The sequence below is a fragment of the Xyrauchen texanus genome, chromosome 31 (genome assembly GCF_025860055.1).
Source record: "Xyrauchen texanus isolate HMW12.3.18 chromosome 31, RBS_HiC_50CHRs, whole genome shotgun sequence".
Taxonomy (NCBI): domain Eukaryota; kingdom Metazoa; phylum Chordata; class Actinopteri; order Cypriniformes; family Catostomidae; genus Xyrauchen; species Xyrauchen texanus.
Genome location: NC_068306.1, coordinates 13456458 through 13472893, shown reverse-complemented (window position 1 = coordinate 13472893; position 16436 = coordinate 13456458). Strand labels below are relative to the sequence as shown.

The window sequence follows — 16436 nt, the reverse complement described above, 5'->3', positions numbered from 1 at the left end:
ACCAATGTAGCATCTTGTGACACTACACCGCACATTTTTGGAAAATGAAGGTGTTACTGGAAAAGCTACATTATTGTGAAAATTGTTGAGCTAGAGTACTGTCACACTACTGAAAAATGTATTTAAGTTATTAGCATTGATACTTTTAGTAGCACTTCTCCCCAACACTGGATAGCAGATAGGTTATGTAAACTTGGCTCACAGATTTGTGATTGTTTATTCCAAGTCAATATCTAATTTTTTTCTTCAAACTATTAATATTAACTGTAACTATTCATCGAAAATGTGGGTCTTTTATCATACTAATGCAATTTTATTAAATAAATAAGTCACTCAAGGCCATGCATTACAGTCATTTTACCATGGTTTAAACTAAGGATTGTTTGTTTTTACCTTCACTTCAGTCTGTGCTGGAGAACACCCCTTCCCCGAGGTAAAATCAATGTAATACTCTGCTTCTCATGGCTTATTGCTTTATATTCCAACAGCTTTGAATGTTGCTTGTTAATTTTATAATTGTCAAATTATGTAATGGTCAAAATGAATTGAATCTGTAAATCTGCCCCAGGATGATGGCCGACATGCGATGGGCAACAGTCTTTTTTCAGGGAGAAGCTTCAGGCAAGGAGATGGAACACAGACCGTGTCTGATGGGTGATAACTACTGTATAGTAATTAGATTAGATCTGGCGTGAGCATGTCTGCTAAGTGTAAATAATTTCACCACATCTGATTATGACTACAATCTCACAAGGGACCTAGTGTGTGTGAGTTTGTATGTGTGCCTGCGTGGTTAAAGGGATACATATGCATACTTTGTGTGTGTTTATGTGATTTTTTGACCAGACTGCACACACACACACACATACACAAAATTTCACCAGTCGGCGTCAAGTCGCCTGCTTTGAATTACTGTACATTTACGCCTGGTGAGGAGCCAAAGTCCAACTGCCTTAGTCCTGATCAGAGTCTGAATCAAGTCCTGTCTCTCTCTCTTTCTCTCTCTCTCTCTCTCTCTGTCTGTCTTAGATTTTCTTCTTCTCTGTATCTGTCAGACCTTGTTTCATCTTTATTTGTTCACTGTCTCCGTCTGCCCTTCCCTCATTTGTTACGTTCCTTTTCCACCTCTGTTTTTCGAATCCTCAGGCCTGTTCAATCTTTTCATTGGCATTTTGTTCCCCAGTCTGTTTTTCTTTATTCTTCTCTGTTCCACTGTCTTTTTTCTTCTTCTTTTATTTTCACTGTCTGAGTCATCTGTCATATACTTCACTGATCTCCCTCTTTTTCAGAATATTTCAGGTATGTGAGTGTTTGATATCGGCTCATTTTAAGTGTCTTTCATCGTGTGTGTGTGTGTGTGTGTGTGTGTGTGTGTGTGTGTGTGTGTGTGTGTGTGTGCACGCGTGCGTGTGTGAGAGAGAGAGAGAGAGAGAGAGAGAGATAAAGTTTTGTCTTTAAGCACCATGTGAGGGGTGTGTTATCAGCATCAGGTGACTGATCAGGCCACATATCTGTGTGTGTGTTTTTAAGTGTGTCTCCACCCTTAATTCATTCCTTGTGGTGACCAAACCAACAGCCAACTCGATGATGTCTCACACACACACACAAACACACAGAGAGAGAGATAGAGAGAGAGGTCATAAACATCCTCCTGCTGTTTACTTCTCTTGTTAGGGGCCCTCTACCCCAGTTCTTGACATCATTCAGTTTCTCTTTTCCTGTTATGCTCATCGTAAACCTGACCAGCTCGTCTCTCAACACTAACAAACAAGTAGTACCATGGTACTACCATATGTTGTTTAGACTTACCATGGCAATATTATGGTATTATTTATAGTACCATGTAAATACCATTGTATGTGAATATGACAATCATTCAGTACCATAGTTTATATCAAAGTACCATCCATACCATGTTTTTGGACATTTACAATGGTATTACCATGGTATTCTTTCAAGCAAATTAATATGATGGCATGAACATTCAGTCCTGTAAAAGGGTACCCTCAGATTACAAAAATACAACTGTTGTACCAACTATTTCTGTACATTTTCTTTTTTTTCATGTACTATGGTGTTTTTGGTACTTTGAAGGATATATATATATATATATATATATATATATATATATATATATATATATATATATATATATATATATGTTTATACAACACACATCTCTCAAAGCAGCTTTACAGAAATTCTTGCATTAACAAAAAAATGTAACTGTAATATCTATAAAGTCTTAAAGAGATCATTGTGTAGTTTGATTAAATATGATTGTAAATTGGGGGCCAGTTCCCCTCTGGCTAAATAACATGAATATAATGCCAATATTACTTATTTATGTGCAGTGCAAGTCATGGTTTAAGATCAGGAATCTAGTGTTAAAAAAATATATATTTTTATGAACTTTAAGAGCTGGATCTGACTGGCTCTTGTAACCTCAGGATATGAATTGAAACATGGAATCAAATAGATTCAGCGTAATAGATCATGATAAATATTTATACCAAATTTGCAGCCCAAATTTAAGCAGCCTAATTGTGAGTTGATGGATAAATTAGGTGTTTTCCTGGCTAAATAGATGACTCAAACTGAGTGAGTGTGTCTGTGTCCTGAACAGTGTTAGGGAGAATATTCCATAGTTTAGGTGCCAAATAGGAAAAGGATCTACCTCCTTTTGTGGATTTTGATATTCTAGGAACTATTAAGAAACCAGAATTTTGTAATCGTAATGAACGTGATGGAATATAGCGTGTCAGAAGGTCACTTCAGTACTGTGGCGCTAGACCATTCAAAGCTTTGTATGTAGTTAAAGGAATGGTGTTCCTCGGAGTACAATACAAACACCATGGTATATGAATAAATAAATCATTTAGTACTATACAGTATATCAAAATACCATGGTATTTTTGTGTTTTTAGGCATCTACAATGTCATTGTATTATTTGAAGTGCCTTGGAATACTATGTAAGCACCATAGTAAATGAATAGTTTTCACAATGGATTACCATGTTTTCATGGACATGAACCATTGGTATTATTTGAAGTGTCTTATAGTATCATGTAAATAAAATTGTATATGAATGTGGTAGTCATTCAGTACCATGGTATCTATCAAAGTACCATGGTATTGAAATCTGATATCCTTGTACCGTAGTGCCGCCACAGAACATTTTTGTAAGGATACCTATAGTTCACTTCTCATCTTCCACTGCTCTCCTTTCTTATCATTTTCTCCCACCCACACAAGCATACCCCAGTGTCCTCTAACCTTTGTGTGTGTGTGTGTGTGTGTTTGTATTTGTGTTTGTAACTTAAGATATCGTCTGGGCATAGTGACCCATGTCTCATTAAAGACCTGGTCTCAGTCTTGAGCCCCCAGGGGAGGGCAGACATTCACTTGCACAGAGATACACACACACACACACAAAAGTGTGGGGAGAAAGAGGGAGGGTGGGTGCATAGGGGTCAAGGCCAATGAAGAGGGTTTCAGCTATGTTTATGAGTCTGTACGCTACAATTCAGGCCTGTGTGAGTCACACACACTGATCAGTACACACAATCTCACTTTAAACATACCACCTGCTTGAATCTTGCTCACTCTAAATTCTATGATTTAAGATTATGAAGCAAGCAAGACCAGAAAAAGAGAGAGAGAAAAGGCAGGAGTGAGTAACAACAAAATAATAGGCCTGGTTTAAGGTTAATTAGTTAAGAATATTCTTGTGACTTTAAAATATTCAGTTGTGTTAAAAGCTATATTACAATCAGATATTCAACCTCTGGAACTGAGGTTGAATTTCTTGCATATCTGCAAAATGTTTGAAATGTTTACCAGATTGTGGCTGACATAAAAACTACATAATTACCAATATACAGTATAATGATGAAAATAAATGTGTTTAAAGGTAACAGAAGAGGTAAAAGTGTCAAACTATATTGAGAAATACAAGTCAGAAAAAAAATCAACTTAAAGGTTTATAGAATATTCAAACAAAATGATGAATTATGTTATTTAATTTAATAAAAAATTATGAGTTCTGTTGGACCTGAGTAATGCTGAGGGTCTGGAGATTATTATACTCTAGTGATCTGAAAAGACAACGTGACACAGGAAAAATACACAATCTTATCAGCAGTAGCCATACAAAATCACCGGATGTGCTCTTAGATAATTCTTACCTTGTGAAATTACAGGGATCTGACTTCCCAGGTCTTCTTTGCTTGGAAAAACACAGAGAGCTGTTACTGTTAATATGGCATCCACCATGCCAGAAAGGAGTGGTTCACCCAGGAGTCACATTCAGATGTTTTATCTATATACATACTGTATATCTCCATGAAGTCCATGAATTCTTTTGTTGTGTGTTTGAATTTTTTTTCTATAAAGTGCTGTAGAGTTAGTATAACTAGCTTACATTGTTTCAGAACTTTCAATTCCACTTACCACAGAGTTTAGGAAACAAGAAGTGTGATAATTTTTACAGACAAAGACAGTCAAAAGACTTAAATCAAGGATATTCATAGTCTAATACAGTGGGCCTCCCCTCTCACAAAACTTACTAAAACTGTATTGGATATTTCCCATTATTTTCCCCATATGAATGGGTCACAATTGTAACCGCAATTTGTTTTTGCCTGTGTTACCAACTGCCTAATATCGTGTAGGTCCCCGTCGTGCCACCAAAACAGCTCTAACCCATTGAGGCATGGACTCCACAGGACCTCTGAATGTGTCGTGTGGTATCTGGCACCAAGACGTTAACAACAGATCCTTTAAGTCCTGTAGGTTGCGAGGTGGGTCCTCCATGGCTCAGACTTGTTGGTCCAACACATGCCATAGATGTTCAGTTGGATTGAGATATGGGGAATTTGGAGGCCAAGTCAACACCTTGAACACATGTTCCTGAAACCATTCCTGAACCATATTTTCAGTGTGGCATGGTGCATTATGAGGCCATTGCCATCAGGGAATACCATTGCCATGAAGGGGTGTACTTGGTCTGCAACAATCTTTAGGTATGGTGGTATGTTTTAAAGTAACATCTACATGAGTGCCAGGATCCAAGGTTTCCCAGCAGAGCATTATAGTTAGCATAGGCTATGCAGCCCCATATGCAACAAGCTGAGATGTGTTCTGACACCTTTCTGTCATGGCCAGCATTAAGTTTTTCAGCAATTTGTGCTACAGTAGCTCTTCTGTTGGATCAGACCAGATGGGCTAGCCTTCGGTCCCCAAGCGCATCAATGAGCCTTGGGCGTTCATGACCCTTTCGCTGGTTATCTGGTTGTCCTTCCTTAGACCAAGCTTGGTAGGTCCTAACCACTGCATAGCCTACAGGAAACACCCCACAATACCTGCCATTTTAGAGATGCTCTGACACAGTCGTCAAGCCATCACAATTTGGTCCTTGTAAAAGTCGCTCAGATCCTTACACTTGCCCATTTTTCCTGCTTCCAATACATGAAATTCAAGAACTGACTGTTTACTTGCTGCCTGATATATCCCACCCCTTGATAGGTGCCATTGTAACGAGATAATAAGATTTATATATATATAAACAAATTATTTTATTTATTTCGAAGACAATAATCTCTTAAGTGTCATAATTCTATGTACCTTGCGGTATATTCTGGTGCCCGTCTAGCGGGAGCCTTGCTCACATTTTGAAAACCACTGAACTAAGTGAATTATCCGAAAATAAAATAATCACATTCCAGCTTTTTTTTTAACTTGTATCTCGAAAGTTGGAAAGTTCATTAACATTAGAAAAACAGACGCTGAGAGCTTGTATAATGCAGATGACTCAGAGATATCCTTTGGGAGCTGTTGGGGGTGTATTTTTAGGCCTGAGGACGTGTCCGGTTTGTTTCTCAGTGAAATGTTGTGTTGATGACTGTAAGGGGTAAATGAGGGGATGTGCGAACGTGAAGGCTTGCTAGAACATCCTGGAACAAAAGAGAGAGCGCAGAGTAGCATGTATAGGGCAGTGAATGTATTGTGCACATGATAGTGTTTCTGTTTATATGGTCCTGAACTCAACTCGCACACTGTGGTGTGTCACACTTGTAGACAAACATGGTCATATGTTGCGTCTGTCACATGGGTATGTTTCAACAACATTTGTTTTATCCAACAGCGGGTTCACACGCACACAGACATGTAACTCTAAACAGGCCAGCTTTAAACGTTTGTGACCAGTTCAAATCAGTGTCATTTTTTCTGCTTTAAACACTTGAGAAACAATGAGAAGGCGTCACTGGGTTGGCCTGTGACGCTCAGGAAGTTTTCCTTCCCTTTTATTTTCACACCGTTTTCCTCTTCGGCTTCGACCCCCCTCCATCCCCATGTAATTTCCCAATATAAAATGCAGGTTTATATTTTAAATGTATCTCAAATTATGTCATAAGATTAAAGTTAACAACATAATGCATATTAATAATTTGTGTTTGTTGTGGTGGGTATAGCAGGCAAAATAAAGGAAATGACTTTCAAACTGTTTCATTTCCACATAGAGTGGTGTAAATATGACTAAAAGTTTGCATTCTAAGGAGTTAATGTTTTGGCAGATTTGTGATTGACATATCTTGTGGTACTTTATGCAGTTATGCAATACACTTTAAGCCGACTACGTAGGAGTGTGGGTGTTTTCACTTTAGTAAAAGCAAAGGTGTGTAAGCTACAGGTGTTTGTGGGTTGTGCAGCTTTGGTTTTGTCAAACATTACTCATTTCCTGCTTTTGAAAAGATTACAGTAGCCCCGCACACACATATAAGTGAAGTTAAACACAGGAAAGAATGTGAAAACACTGCTTTATCTTAGAGCAAGGAAGAGGCAAACAATTATGACAGCCTTCATAACCTTACAATTAGCCAAAACGTTTTCATGGATTCATTTTATATATTTAAAGAATAGTTCACCCGAAAATGAAAACTCTGTAATATTAAACTGACCTTCATGTACTATATCCACACCCATATGACTTTCTTTCTTTGCAGAACACAAATGGAGCTTTTTTTTCCCAAAAGTATCCTTAAAGTCCAGATTTGTGCATCATATTCCATGTCTACTGAGAGAATATTATAAAACATTTGGCATGCGTGTTCACGAGTGCATGAGAGAAGCACGTTCACAATGGGAAGCTTGTTCATCTAAGAAGGTTATTTTTTGTGCTTAATTCCAGGTTGTTTACATATCGTAAGCCTACAAAAGTATTGGAATATGATGCATGACTCACACTTTTAACTACTTTATGATACTTTAGGTATTTTGTAAGCTTTAAAGCAAGGAACTATCTAATGCTGTATTGAAAATACAGCTCGCAATATGAACTTCAATGTAAAAAAAAAATGATTAGCGTTCCCTCAACAGGTGGAAGATAGGTTTTTTTCTGTGTGGTGACATTCCTTTAAATACTTATCATTTTTTACAGGTCATGAACAGAGGCTCTTCCGGTGAGTCATGCTTGCGATCTTGATTTTAACTTTAGTTTATCAAAATTGTGTATCCCAGTATTTGTCAGTGTCATGTGCTCAACATCCTGTTCATGTGTTCTGAAAATAATATATTTATAAAACACAAAAATGGAGTCCATGGTGATTCTGTTGTTTCCACATTTACAGGAGAGAGGAGCATGTTCTCGCATAGATTATTGGTGTGACTTATGAGACACATCCTGCAGCCCAGACAAGAATATCCTGGTGTCAACCGCCACCATCCTGTACTCTGTCAAACATGATATACTTGTTCCCCTCTAAATTCATACCTCTGCTCCCTCTCCAACAAAAATCCCTTTAGCAATGCAAAAGTTTGTGCAACATCTTCCAGCATTCCAAACAATGTCCTTGGACTCACCCAAAACCCTTCCCCTTCAAAATAAATGAAGGCAAGAGAGGAGGAGGCATGGAAAGAATCTCTGCTGAACTCAAACAGTTAGGGTAAAAATATGTGATAATTAGGCATGTCCTGCAGTCAATCTACCATTAGGCTTGCTGAGTTTATATATATATATATATACTGTATATATGTAGACATAAAAATCAGATTCATAAGAAGGAGCAAAGATGCAGTTAGAAAGTGCGAGTGCGTGGTGCGGTGAGAAAGAGATCGACTGTGTTCTGCGACTGCTACCGGGTCCTTCAATAACATATAACATGTGAGTAAGGGCAGCCGGTGGAGCTTCTGGTGTCCCCCAAAGACAATAAAATAAAATAGGACTTAATATTAACATACTCTCCCTTTCGAGTCCCATGCAGAGCATGCTGGGAACTAGAAATCCTCTGTTAACCAAACAAAAAATAGTCACGTTGTCCCAACACAAATGGTTTAAATAAAACTGACAAGACACATTTTTTAGTTCAATCAATTCAGTTAATTTAAGCTCCATTGTTAACATTGGACGCTTGAGTAAAACAGTGAAAATAGCACAAGTTGATATTTTGAGTACACAATCCCGTTCTTCATATAAATTCACTTACCATTAATCTGTCACCATTCACATTCATTGTATGAAAAAAAAAACATGCAGTGAAAGAGATATACTGTCATGTTTAGATGGGTTTTTTTTCATGTCTTGATTCCATGTCTTTTATTTTGAAAAGTTTAGTTAATGTCATGTCATGGATTCCCCTAGTCATGTGATGTCCTGTTTTCCCTCCATTTTCATGTGTCTTGTTTTCATTGGTATATTGTTTAATTATCTTGTTTAGAGTTCTATCATAAGTTAATGTTCCCCCATGTCATGTATTTAAGCCCTCATGTTTGCCATTGTCCCTTTAGAGTATTGTTAATGTAGCTTTGTTTTTTCCCAAGCCAAGTCTAGTTTCAGTTAAGTCGGGTTTATGTCAAGTGTACAGTCAGGTCAAGTCAAGTTCATGTTTTTGTTAGTTCACTGGTATAGTTAGGGGTTTTTGCATAATCACGTTTTTGTAAATAAACTGCACTTGGGTTCCTACATCGTCTTCATCATCGTCATTACCAGCATTGTTTCACATACTGTCTGTGGTCAGTGTCTTGTTTTTGTTTATGGAGGGTGACTCACTCAGTGCAGACTTGACTAATTAAGCTAGTGAGAAAAGTAGCAGTGAGATGATTGTAAGCAACATTGCCATGCAAGGTCAATCTTGATTCATCTGAGTGTGTGAGAGTGGGTTTTGTGCAGCTGGCCACAGGCATTACTCATTCAGCTATGCTGAGGGAGCCCTACCTACAATGCAAACAATAATGCCTCTGCAGTGTTTTCCAATTGGTTTCTACTCAAAACAGCAGAAGACATGCCCAACTTGTCATCACAGGCTTACCACAATACTTATCTGCTCATTACATGTGCTGAAATTTGTTAATCAGAAATAAAAGGCTTATCAAGGTGGATAAAACTCTGACAAGCCTGCATGACATGGCTTTTTCCAAGCATCAACTCCATACTTCACTTACTATGTGCATTTATAGCGTATTTTGGAACATGGAACGCTTCTGCATTCATACAGTACAAACAAACATTTACGTATTTGCTTCATGTTCTTCACTGCTAAGATTTTAGAAGAAACATAAGAGAAAGTTGACACACAAACTGTTTTTATATCTACTTTTATTTTATTATTAATAATAGTACTATTTTATTTTATTCTAAATAATCAGTTGTATTTTTTTTTTTAAGTTTGTGAATATCTGAGCAAATGTGAATATAGTAGGCCAATGTACAGTATATATAATGTTACTAATGCCTTGGTAGTGTCAAACTTTTTCAACTTGATGCTACAAGTTAAACAAATGAAAACTCCATAAAGTCAATGGTGAGCAATCTCTGAGCAATACAATTTTCCTCTGGAAATGTTTCATCTGTGCATGTATGGATTATTGCATGACAATAAAATAGATGTTTAAAATCAATCTATCACAAATACAAACTTTATATACTTATAAGATTTACAGTCTCTCTCTCCCTCTTTTCTATCTTGGCTTTGTGAATTGTTATAGTTTCCAGGTCTCATTAGACTAAGCTCTCTTGCATAGCTTGCATACCAGGTTGTCAGTGCATCCTCTGCCACCTTTGTGCCGATGTTGAACAGGACTACAGAGGTAATGTGACCTGCATAAACATATCTATATGTCTTAAAGAGACAGCAGGCCATATCCTCTTGTTTATACATTCTTATAAAATGTGGAGTGGTGGTGGCGTAGTGGGCTATAGCACATAACTGGTAATCAGAAGGTTGCTGGTTTGATCCCCACAGTCACCACCATTGTGTCCTTGAGCAAGGCACCTAACTCCAGGTTGTTCCAGGGGGATTGTCCCTGTAATAATTGCATTGTAAGTCACTTTTGGATAAAAGCGTCTGCCAAATGTAAAATGTGTCTGAAAATTTGTAAAAGCAGATTTGTTTATTTTGATCTAAAATCAAGGACAGTATTGTAAAAGATCAAATCAGAATTGTTATGAATGTCATAAAGTTCACAAGTCATAAACTTCATGAACTAAATGAATAAATAAACATGTAAATAATACCTCACATGTAAAGGCCTCCTGTATCAAAGTCAGAGTGGTAGAGTCATATAAGATCCATTGAACATCATTCTAAACTGTATTCAGTACTGTACGTTACTGTGACAACCATGACGGTCGTAACCACAGAAATAACAGGTTCTAACGTTGTGCATCCAAATCCAGAGGACCCAATCAGTTTCTCTACTCCAGAGAGTAGTACACCTATCCTAAACCTGATTTCCTTAGCAAATATTTCCTAAGCAACCTTAATGACAAATAAACCCTAAAAACAAACACCTTGGAAAATGCCAATGTTACCTTTTTACCCACCTGTTCAGCCCTCAGGAAATGATTCGTAACATTTATGGAAGTTTACCTCACTTTTTTAATAAGGTGTTGTCAGCAGTGGATATGAAACATGTCATACAGGTTGCTTGTGTAGATAACAATCTTGATGGGAAGATGTTTTTTACTGGTGATAATAAAATGTATTGCATTTTTGCCTGTGAGATGACAATGACTATTTTGTTTAAGAATATACATCTGTAAATAAGAAAAATCAGTTAATACTTTCTGAGCTTACATGTATTATTGGCTGTGAACTTACAAACCGCACACAATGAGTTAATCTGATGTAAATATCAGAAAGAGGCTATGCTTGTTCTACTAAAACAGCATTGAGTACACCAATTGTAATTCATTTAAAACCAGGTATTGTGTGACCATTGTGATATATAAGGCCATTTATCTCTTTATGTATTGACATTTGTACAGAGGAGCAAATGAAGCGTAGCAGATCACGAGGGACTGATTTCACAATCTGTGAGCAATGCATCAGAGGCTTGGCATGAAGATTACCTCCTGCCTTCTGTGCTAAAATAAAAAAAAAATCCCCTTCTATCACCCCCTCAAAGTCTTTTTAAGGGCAATTGTTAATTTATAATCACTGTTTTAAGGTGTGTTCAGGTAAAGGTGATGGCAACCCACCCTGAATGCTATTGTTAACCCACACAGTTGCAATCGACTATGGAATTTTTTTTTCCTTTATTTTATTTTTGCGAGAGAAGAGAGTACAAAATAAGATTATGTTGATTACATTTGTCTAATTTGTCTAACTGCTAGAGTAAGGTTTTATTAAATGATTAGGAATTTGCCAACAAACTAGCCATTCTTTCCACACTCTGATCCATTTCACCGCAATCAACAGAAACTGTGACAAGTTGCGTTTCTATACTACATGCAAATAAGAGAAGAGAGATCCATTAAGAAAACACAAGGATGTAGAGTAAAAAATATAGCAGGCCTAGATACAGTCCCCTATAAATCTCAGCTCTCTCTCTCATTAACTTACAGCCAAACCTTCGCTATGATTGGTCGAGGCAATGACGTAGTGTACAGTGACGTCAAAACGGTGTAACTTTTTCATCTGAGCTGTTTCATCAAACCCGTTTCCCGTGAAAGCAGACGCATTCGATGCGTGTCCTGTCTATTCTGAAAGACTGTCATACATTGGATGTATTTTGAATTTTTTTCACACTTTTTATTTTTTATTTTATAGTTTGATCTAAAACCTGTGTTTCCGGAGTGTGAAAGGACTCAACAAGTAGTTGGAAAATTTGGAAAAACGCAAGCCATCCTTTCAGGATGGATAACTCCACAACGATGAAAGCCATGGTAAGTAAACCTGACGCTCAGTTTCTGTGTGATTTTTAAGCATATGTGTTTGTTTTATGATAACTTGAACAGGCATTGTTTAATGATCAATGTTTTTAATTATATGTTTTGGGAGTTTATATTACTTGTCGCCAAAATATTAGGGGCCGGTCACACCGAACCCGTTTTTGCGTCCTTCCGCGAATTGTTTCTCTAAGTAAACATGAGCTAGACGGAAGTCATGGTTTTTAAGCGTCTCGCGTAGGGGTGCCGCGTTTATATACTTCGTGTCACGTTATAGGAATTCCAACTGTTAAAACGCGTCTCGAGACACTTGCGTTCTGTTATATTCGTTGCGTTGCAGTCTATGTGGAGGAGAAATCCTAGTCTGATCGATCTTGCCACACTACGCTTTGACTGTGTACAAAGTCACAATGTCAATGCCACGAACATTTGCTACTTAATCAGACATGTTGATGCCTTAACACGATTTGTTAGATGTTGAGAATAAGCCGGCCAGAGAGTCCTTGTTATTAATTGTATTTTTCGTCTAAAATATAAAGTTTGCATTCAAAATGTGATATATATATATATATATATATATATATATATATATATATATATATATATATATATATATATATATATATATATATATATATATATATATATATATACTAACGTTCTATTTATCGCACTGTTTCTGAATTGTGCGTGCGGTCAGGCGATGATGATCTTATCTTTTACTGCGTTTTATAATGAGAACGTTCAAAGTTCAAGAACCTATTAGTCACATACGTTTAAATATTACCAGAATATTATGCATTGATATGGATTTATTGATTTCGTGACAAAACCCTTACTCAAACAATCTCTCTCTCTCTCTCTCTCTCTCTCTCTCTCTCTCTATCTCTCATCTCTCATTATTATTATTATTTTCAAAATGTTAAGGCTGTCTCAAATCCTAGAGAGTTTCTTACCTAGACAGCATTTTTGGGCATCCTAGACAGCACACCAGGGTTTGAGACGCTGCCATACCTTGTGATTTTATTTGGGACCTTTTTATGATAAAGTGAGTTTCCAGTCTCTCGTCTCAAATGAACCTCATCTTGGAAGAGTTTTCTGAGAGTAGTGCCAGTGTTAAGTTTATTCCACATTGAAAGACCCATTCACTGCCCTCATGTTGTTTTTTCCAACTCTGCTCTGCCAAAGTGGCACTATAAATATGCTTGACACGCTTAATGCCGAGACTCACCTTTAAAACACCCTGAGCCCACAGACACACTCTTGCTTTTACTGTGTATCTTGAACTCAAAACTCTAAACCATTTGTTAAAAAGAGAGACCCTAAAGATAGTGTATTGCAGTGGTTTTGAGCTGGTTTTGCTTCATGATTCAGATCTTGCATGGGGCATCAATTGGCAACGCAATGTAATAGCAAATCCGTTGCCCACATTTAATGTAGTCTTGGTTGTATATTCTCTAATCTTGTGCAGTTTTGTTCTTGTTTTTCAAGGGCAAGTACATGTTGGCATCTTCCTAATTTACACCAAAATACTTTTGAGTGTTATTATTAGACGTGCAGTCTTTGACAACCCCTAAATTTATGGGAAGCATTTCTCCTCCCTTTTGAAAGTTGATCAGTGTACTTATTTTGCTGTTCTTACTATGCACAATTATATGGTTTCTTGAATTTCATTGGCGTTTGATACCTACAACCCTGTCAGTAAAGACCCATGTTTGGGTCATGAGCCTCCAGGTGTATTAAAACAGCTGAGGAAGGTTGTTGCTTAGCACTTGTGTGTAATTTTGGGGCGTTTAACAAACATTGGATTAGATAATCATGATCTTAGAAATAAGTAATGGTCAACCTTGCGGCCATTGCTATCGTCGCAACCCCTGTTTGATTCCAACCCATTTTCCCCATTAGCCTCAGGTGAACTCGCCCCAGGTCGATGCCCAGTTGTTTATTTAAATGAAAGGATAGAGATTGTTTGCAATGTGACTGTTTATGCCTGCTATAAACTTTGCTTAGTTATGAGTCTGCTCTCGTTGGGTGGGTTCTGGACGATGACCGTTCATCCTTGCCAGTCTGCATAGCCCACACATTCCTAGGCCAGCGAGAGCGGATGGGTTGGGGGGGGGGGGGGGGTTGTGGGTGGATGGATGGAGGCGTACGGCTCCCAATGTAAACTTCCTGTCAACACATGGTAGTGACAGGAATCAGGTCTTTGTATACTTTTTCCACCCACACTCACAAACATTAAAAGTCTTTTGCCATTTTCTCACCTTACTTTTGTCCATGTCTTTCTAGCACAGATTTTCTCTCTTAATCCATTGCAGTCAGACTTTTTTAACCCACACACACTCTTTAGATGTTATCGACGTGTGCTCTCTAGGGTGTGGGCATGGACAGGAAGCGTGCATGGTATCTCTCCAGGCGGCTCTGAAAGTCGCTCTGAAATCCAAACAGGACATGTGCTTCATACCTCGGGATCCACAAGAAAGACTCCAGAGTGGGGGTCTACATCCCGCTGCTTGTTAGGAGCCTTTTAAATAATCTTTTTACCATCAGATGTTTATAGAATCCACATTTGCAAGGAGAAAGGAAGGGAGAAGATTGCATGATGCAATAAAAGGCAATGCTCATTATCAGAGTAATCAGAGCTGTGTGTGTCTGTGTGTGTCTGTGTGTGTCTGTGTGTGTCTGTGTGTGTCTGTGTGTCTGTGTGTGTGTTAGAAATCTTGCTGTATCTGTTGCTTTGTCTGTTCTGTACACTACCCACAATAAACAAGTTGGGTATTTAGGCCCATTACTTAGGTTATGCTAAGATGACAAGCACATTTTCCCTTTCTTCTCAAAGTTTTGGGGCTGTATTGAGGGTTTTCAATCATGGAAATCTTGGAAATGTTAGGGAGTTTTAAAGTTGTTGTTTCCAGTCCTCCAAAAACTATTGAAATTGTTTTGGGAGGCAAAACTAGACTTTTGTGTTGTTTCACTAAAGATTTTTATTTTATTTTATTTTTTTTTATTTTGTTTCAAGTCAACGTGATCAGTTTTTCTGTAAAGACACTAACTGGAGACTTTTGTATGCTCATAAATATCATCATTTAAATAATATATTAATTCCAAAAATTGGTATTTGACATACAAATTAATATCTACCTTGACAATCTCTCCAAAATGTTAAAAAATAAAGTCTTAATCCAGTAATTATGAATGACTGGAAAGGTTATGGAAAATCATGGAAACTTATTGATCAGAAAGTGTGGGAACCCTGTATTATTTGTGAGTGTTGTTTTATTGATGCCTTCAATTACAGAGAATATACGTTTTACAAGTAAAAAAAAAACCCCATTTGTCATACATTGATGTCTTGTGGCTGTTAAAAGTTCAAGCAGTGGGAGATGAATGATTTTCTGCTGTTAAATTGAAAGCATCTTGATAGCGTGTGGGTTTGTGGTCAGGCATCTATATCGTGTTTTTCTTTTTTTTTTTTCTTCTTTTGCCATTTAGCCCTTCTTAGGAAAGGTGAGGTGCCTGTCAGTGTTTCATTTATTTCTAAGGTGGCCACACCTTACAGGTCACTGCACCCAGATTCAATGTCTGAACTGGAGATGTGTTACATATATTACAATGTGCCTGCTATACAGCTACCCTTCTATTCAGTCCCTATTGGCTCCAGTTAAAACTCTGATAGTGTGCTTATTGTGTGTGCTTTTTCCTCGGTGCGTGAGTGTTCACACGTACCCCCTATCCAGTGTCTTCGAACAATAATTACCTGCTGCTTTTACTTAATACTAAACAATCATTGGCTATCCCTTGAAAACGACACCCATGTCATTTATTTTGATGTCTTCTCCCATGATTCTGAAGGCGAATCACAGATTGGATAACCTGCCACTGTGGCAAACTCACTAGAATTGAACTGGGGTTTGTGGTTAAATATAGGAAATTAGATAAGGGTGTTATGCCTCATATAAGCCAGTGGTGTCAGTTTATGGCATGGTCACACCTTAGAATGTTTTCCATGAGCATTCACCTTGTAGATGGTAGTATTGCTGTAAATCCTTATCTTATTATTGTGTCAGGGGACAAAGAGCAATTTTTCAGTTTCTATAAATAGAACACATGGAAAAGGCACCAATTAAGTTTTTTTTCTCACTTAAATTAATTGCAGAGGTTATAAGGTAGCACTGTTGTTTTTCCTCAGATATTCATGTTAGATTTAAGGGGTTAAAAAAAGCGCTCTGCGTTTGATTCAGCCCAAACCACTTTAAGTGCACTCTTTAG

General features: G+C 37.5%; 1 protein-coding gene across 2 annotated transcripts in view; it reads left to right on the top strand.

Annotated features, from left to right (window-relative positions):
- The first annotated feature begins 11942 nt into the window (after positions 1-11942).
- LOC127625148 (tumor necrosis factor receptor superfamily member 1A-like) overlaps positions 11943-16436 on the top strand; it is a 36399-nt gene continuing 31905 nt past the window's right edge. For both annotated transcript variants that reach the window (XM_052100241.1, XM_052100240.1), the window contains exon 1: positions 11943-12164. In XM_052100241.1, coding sequence (XP_051956201.1) covers positions 12135-12164 — 30 coding nt within the window. In that variant the 5' untranslated portion in view covers positions 11943-12134. The remainder of the gene's footprint in view (positions 12165-16436) is intronic.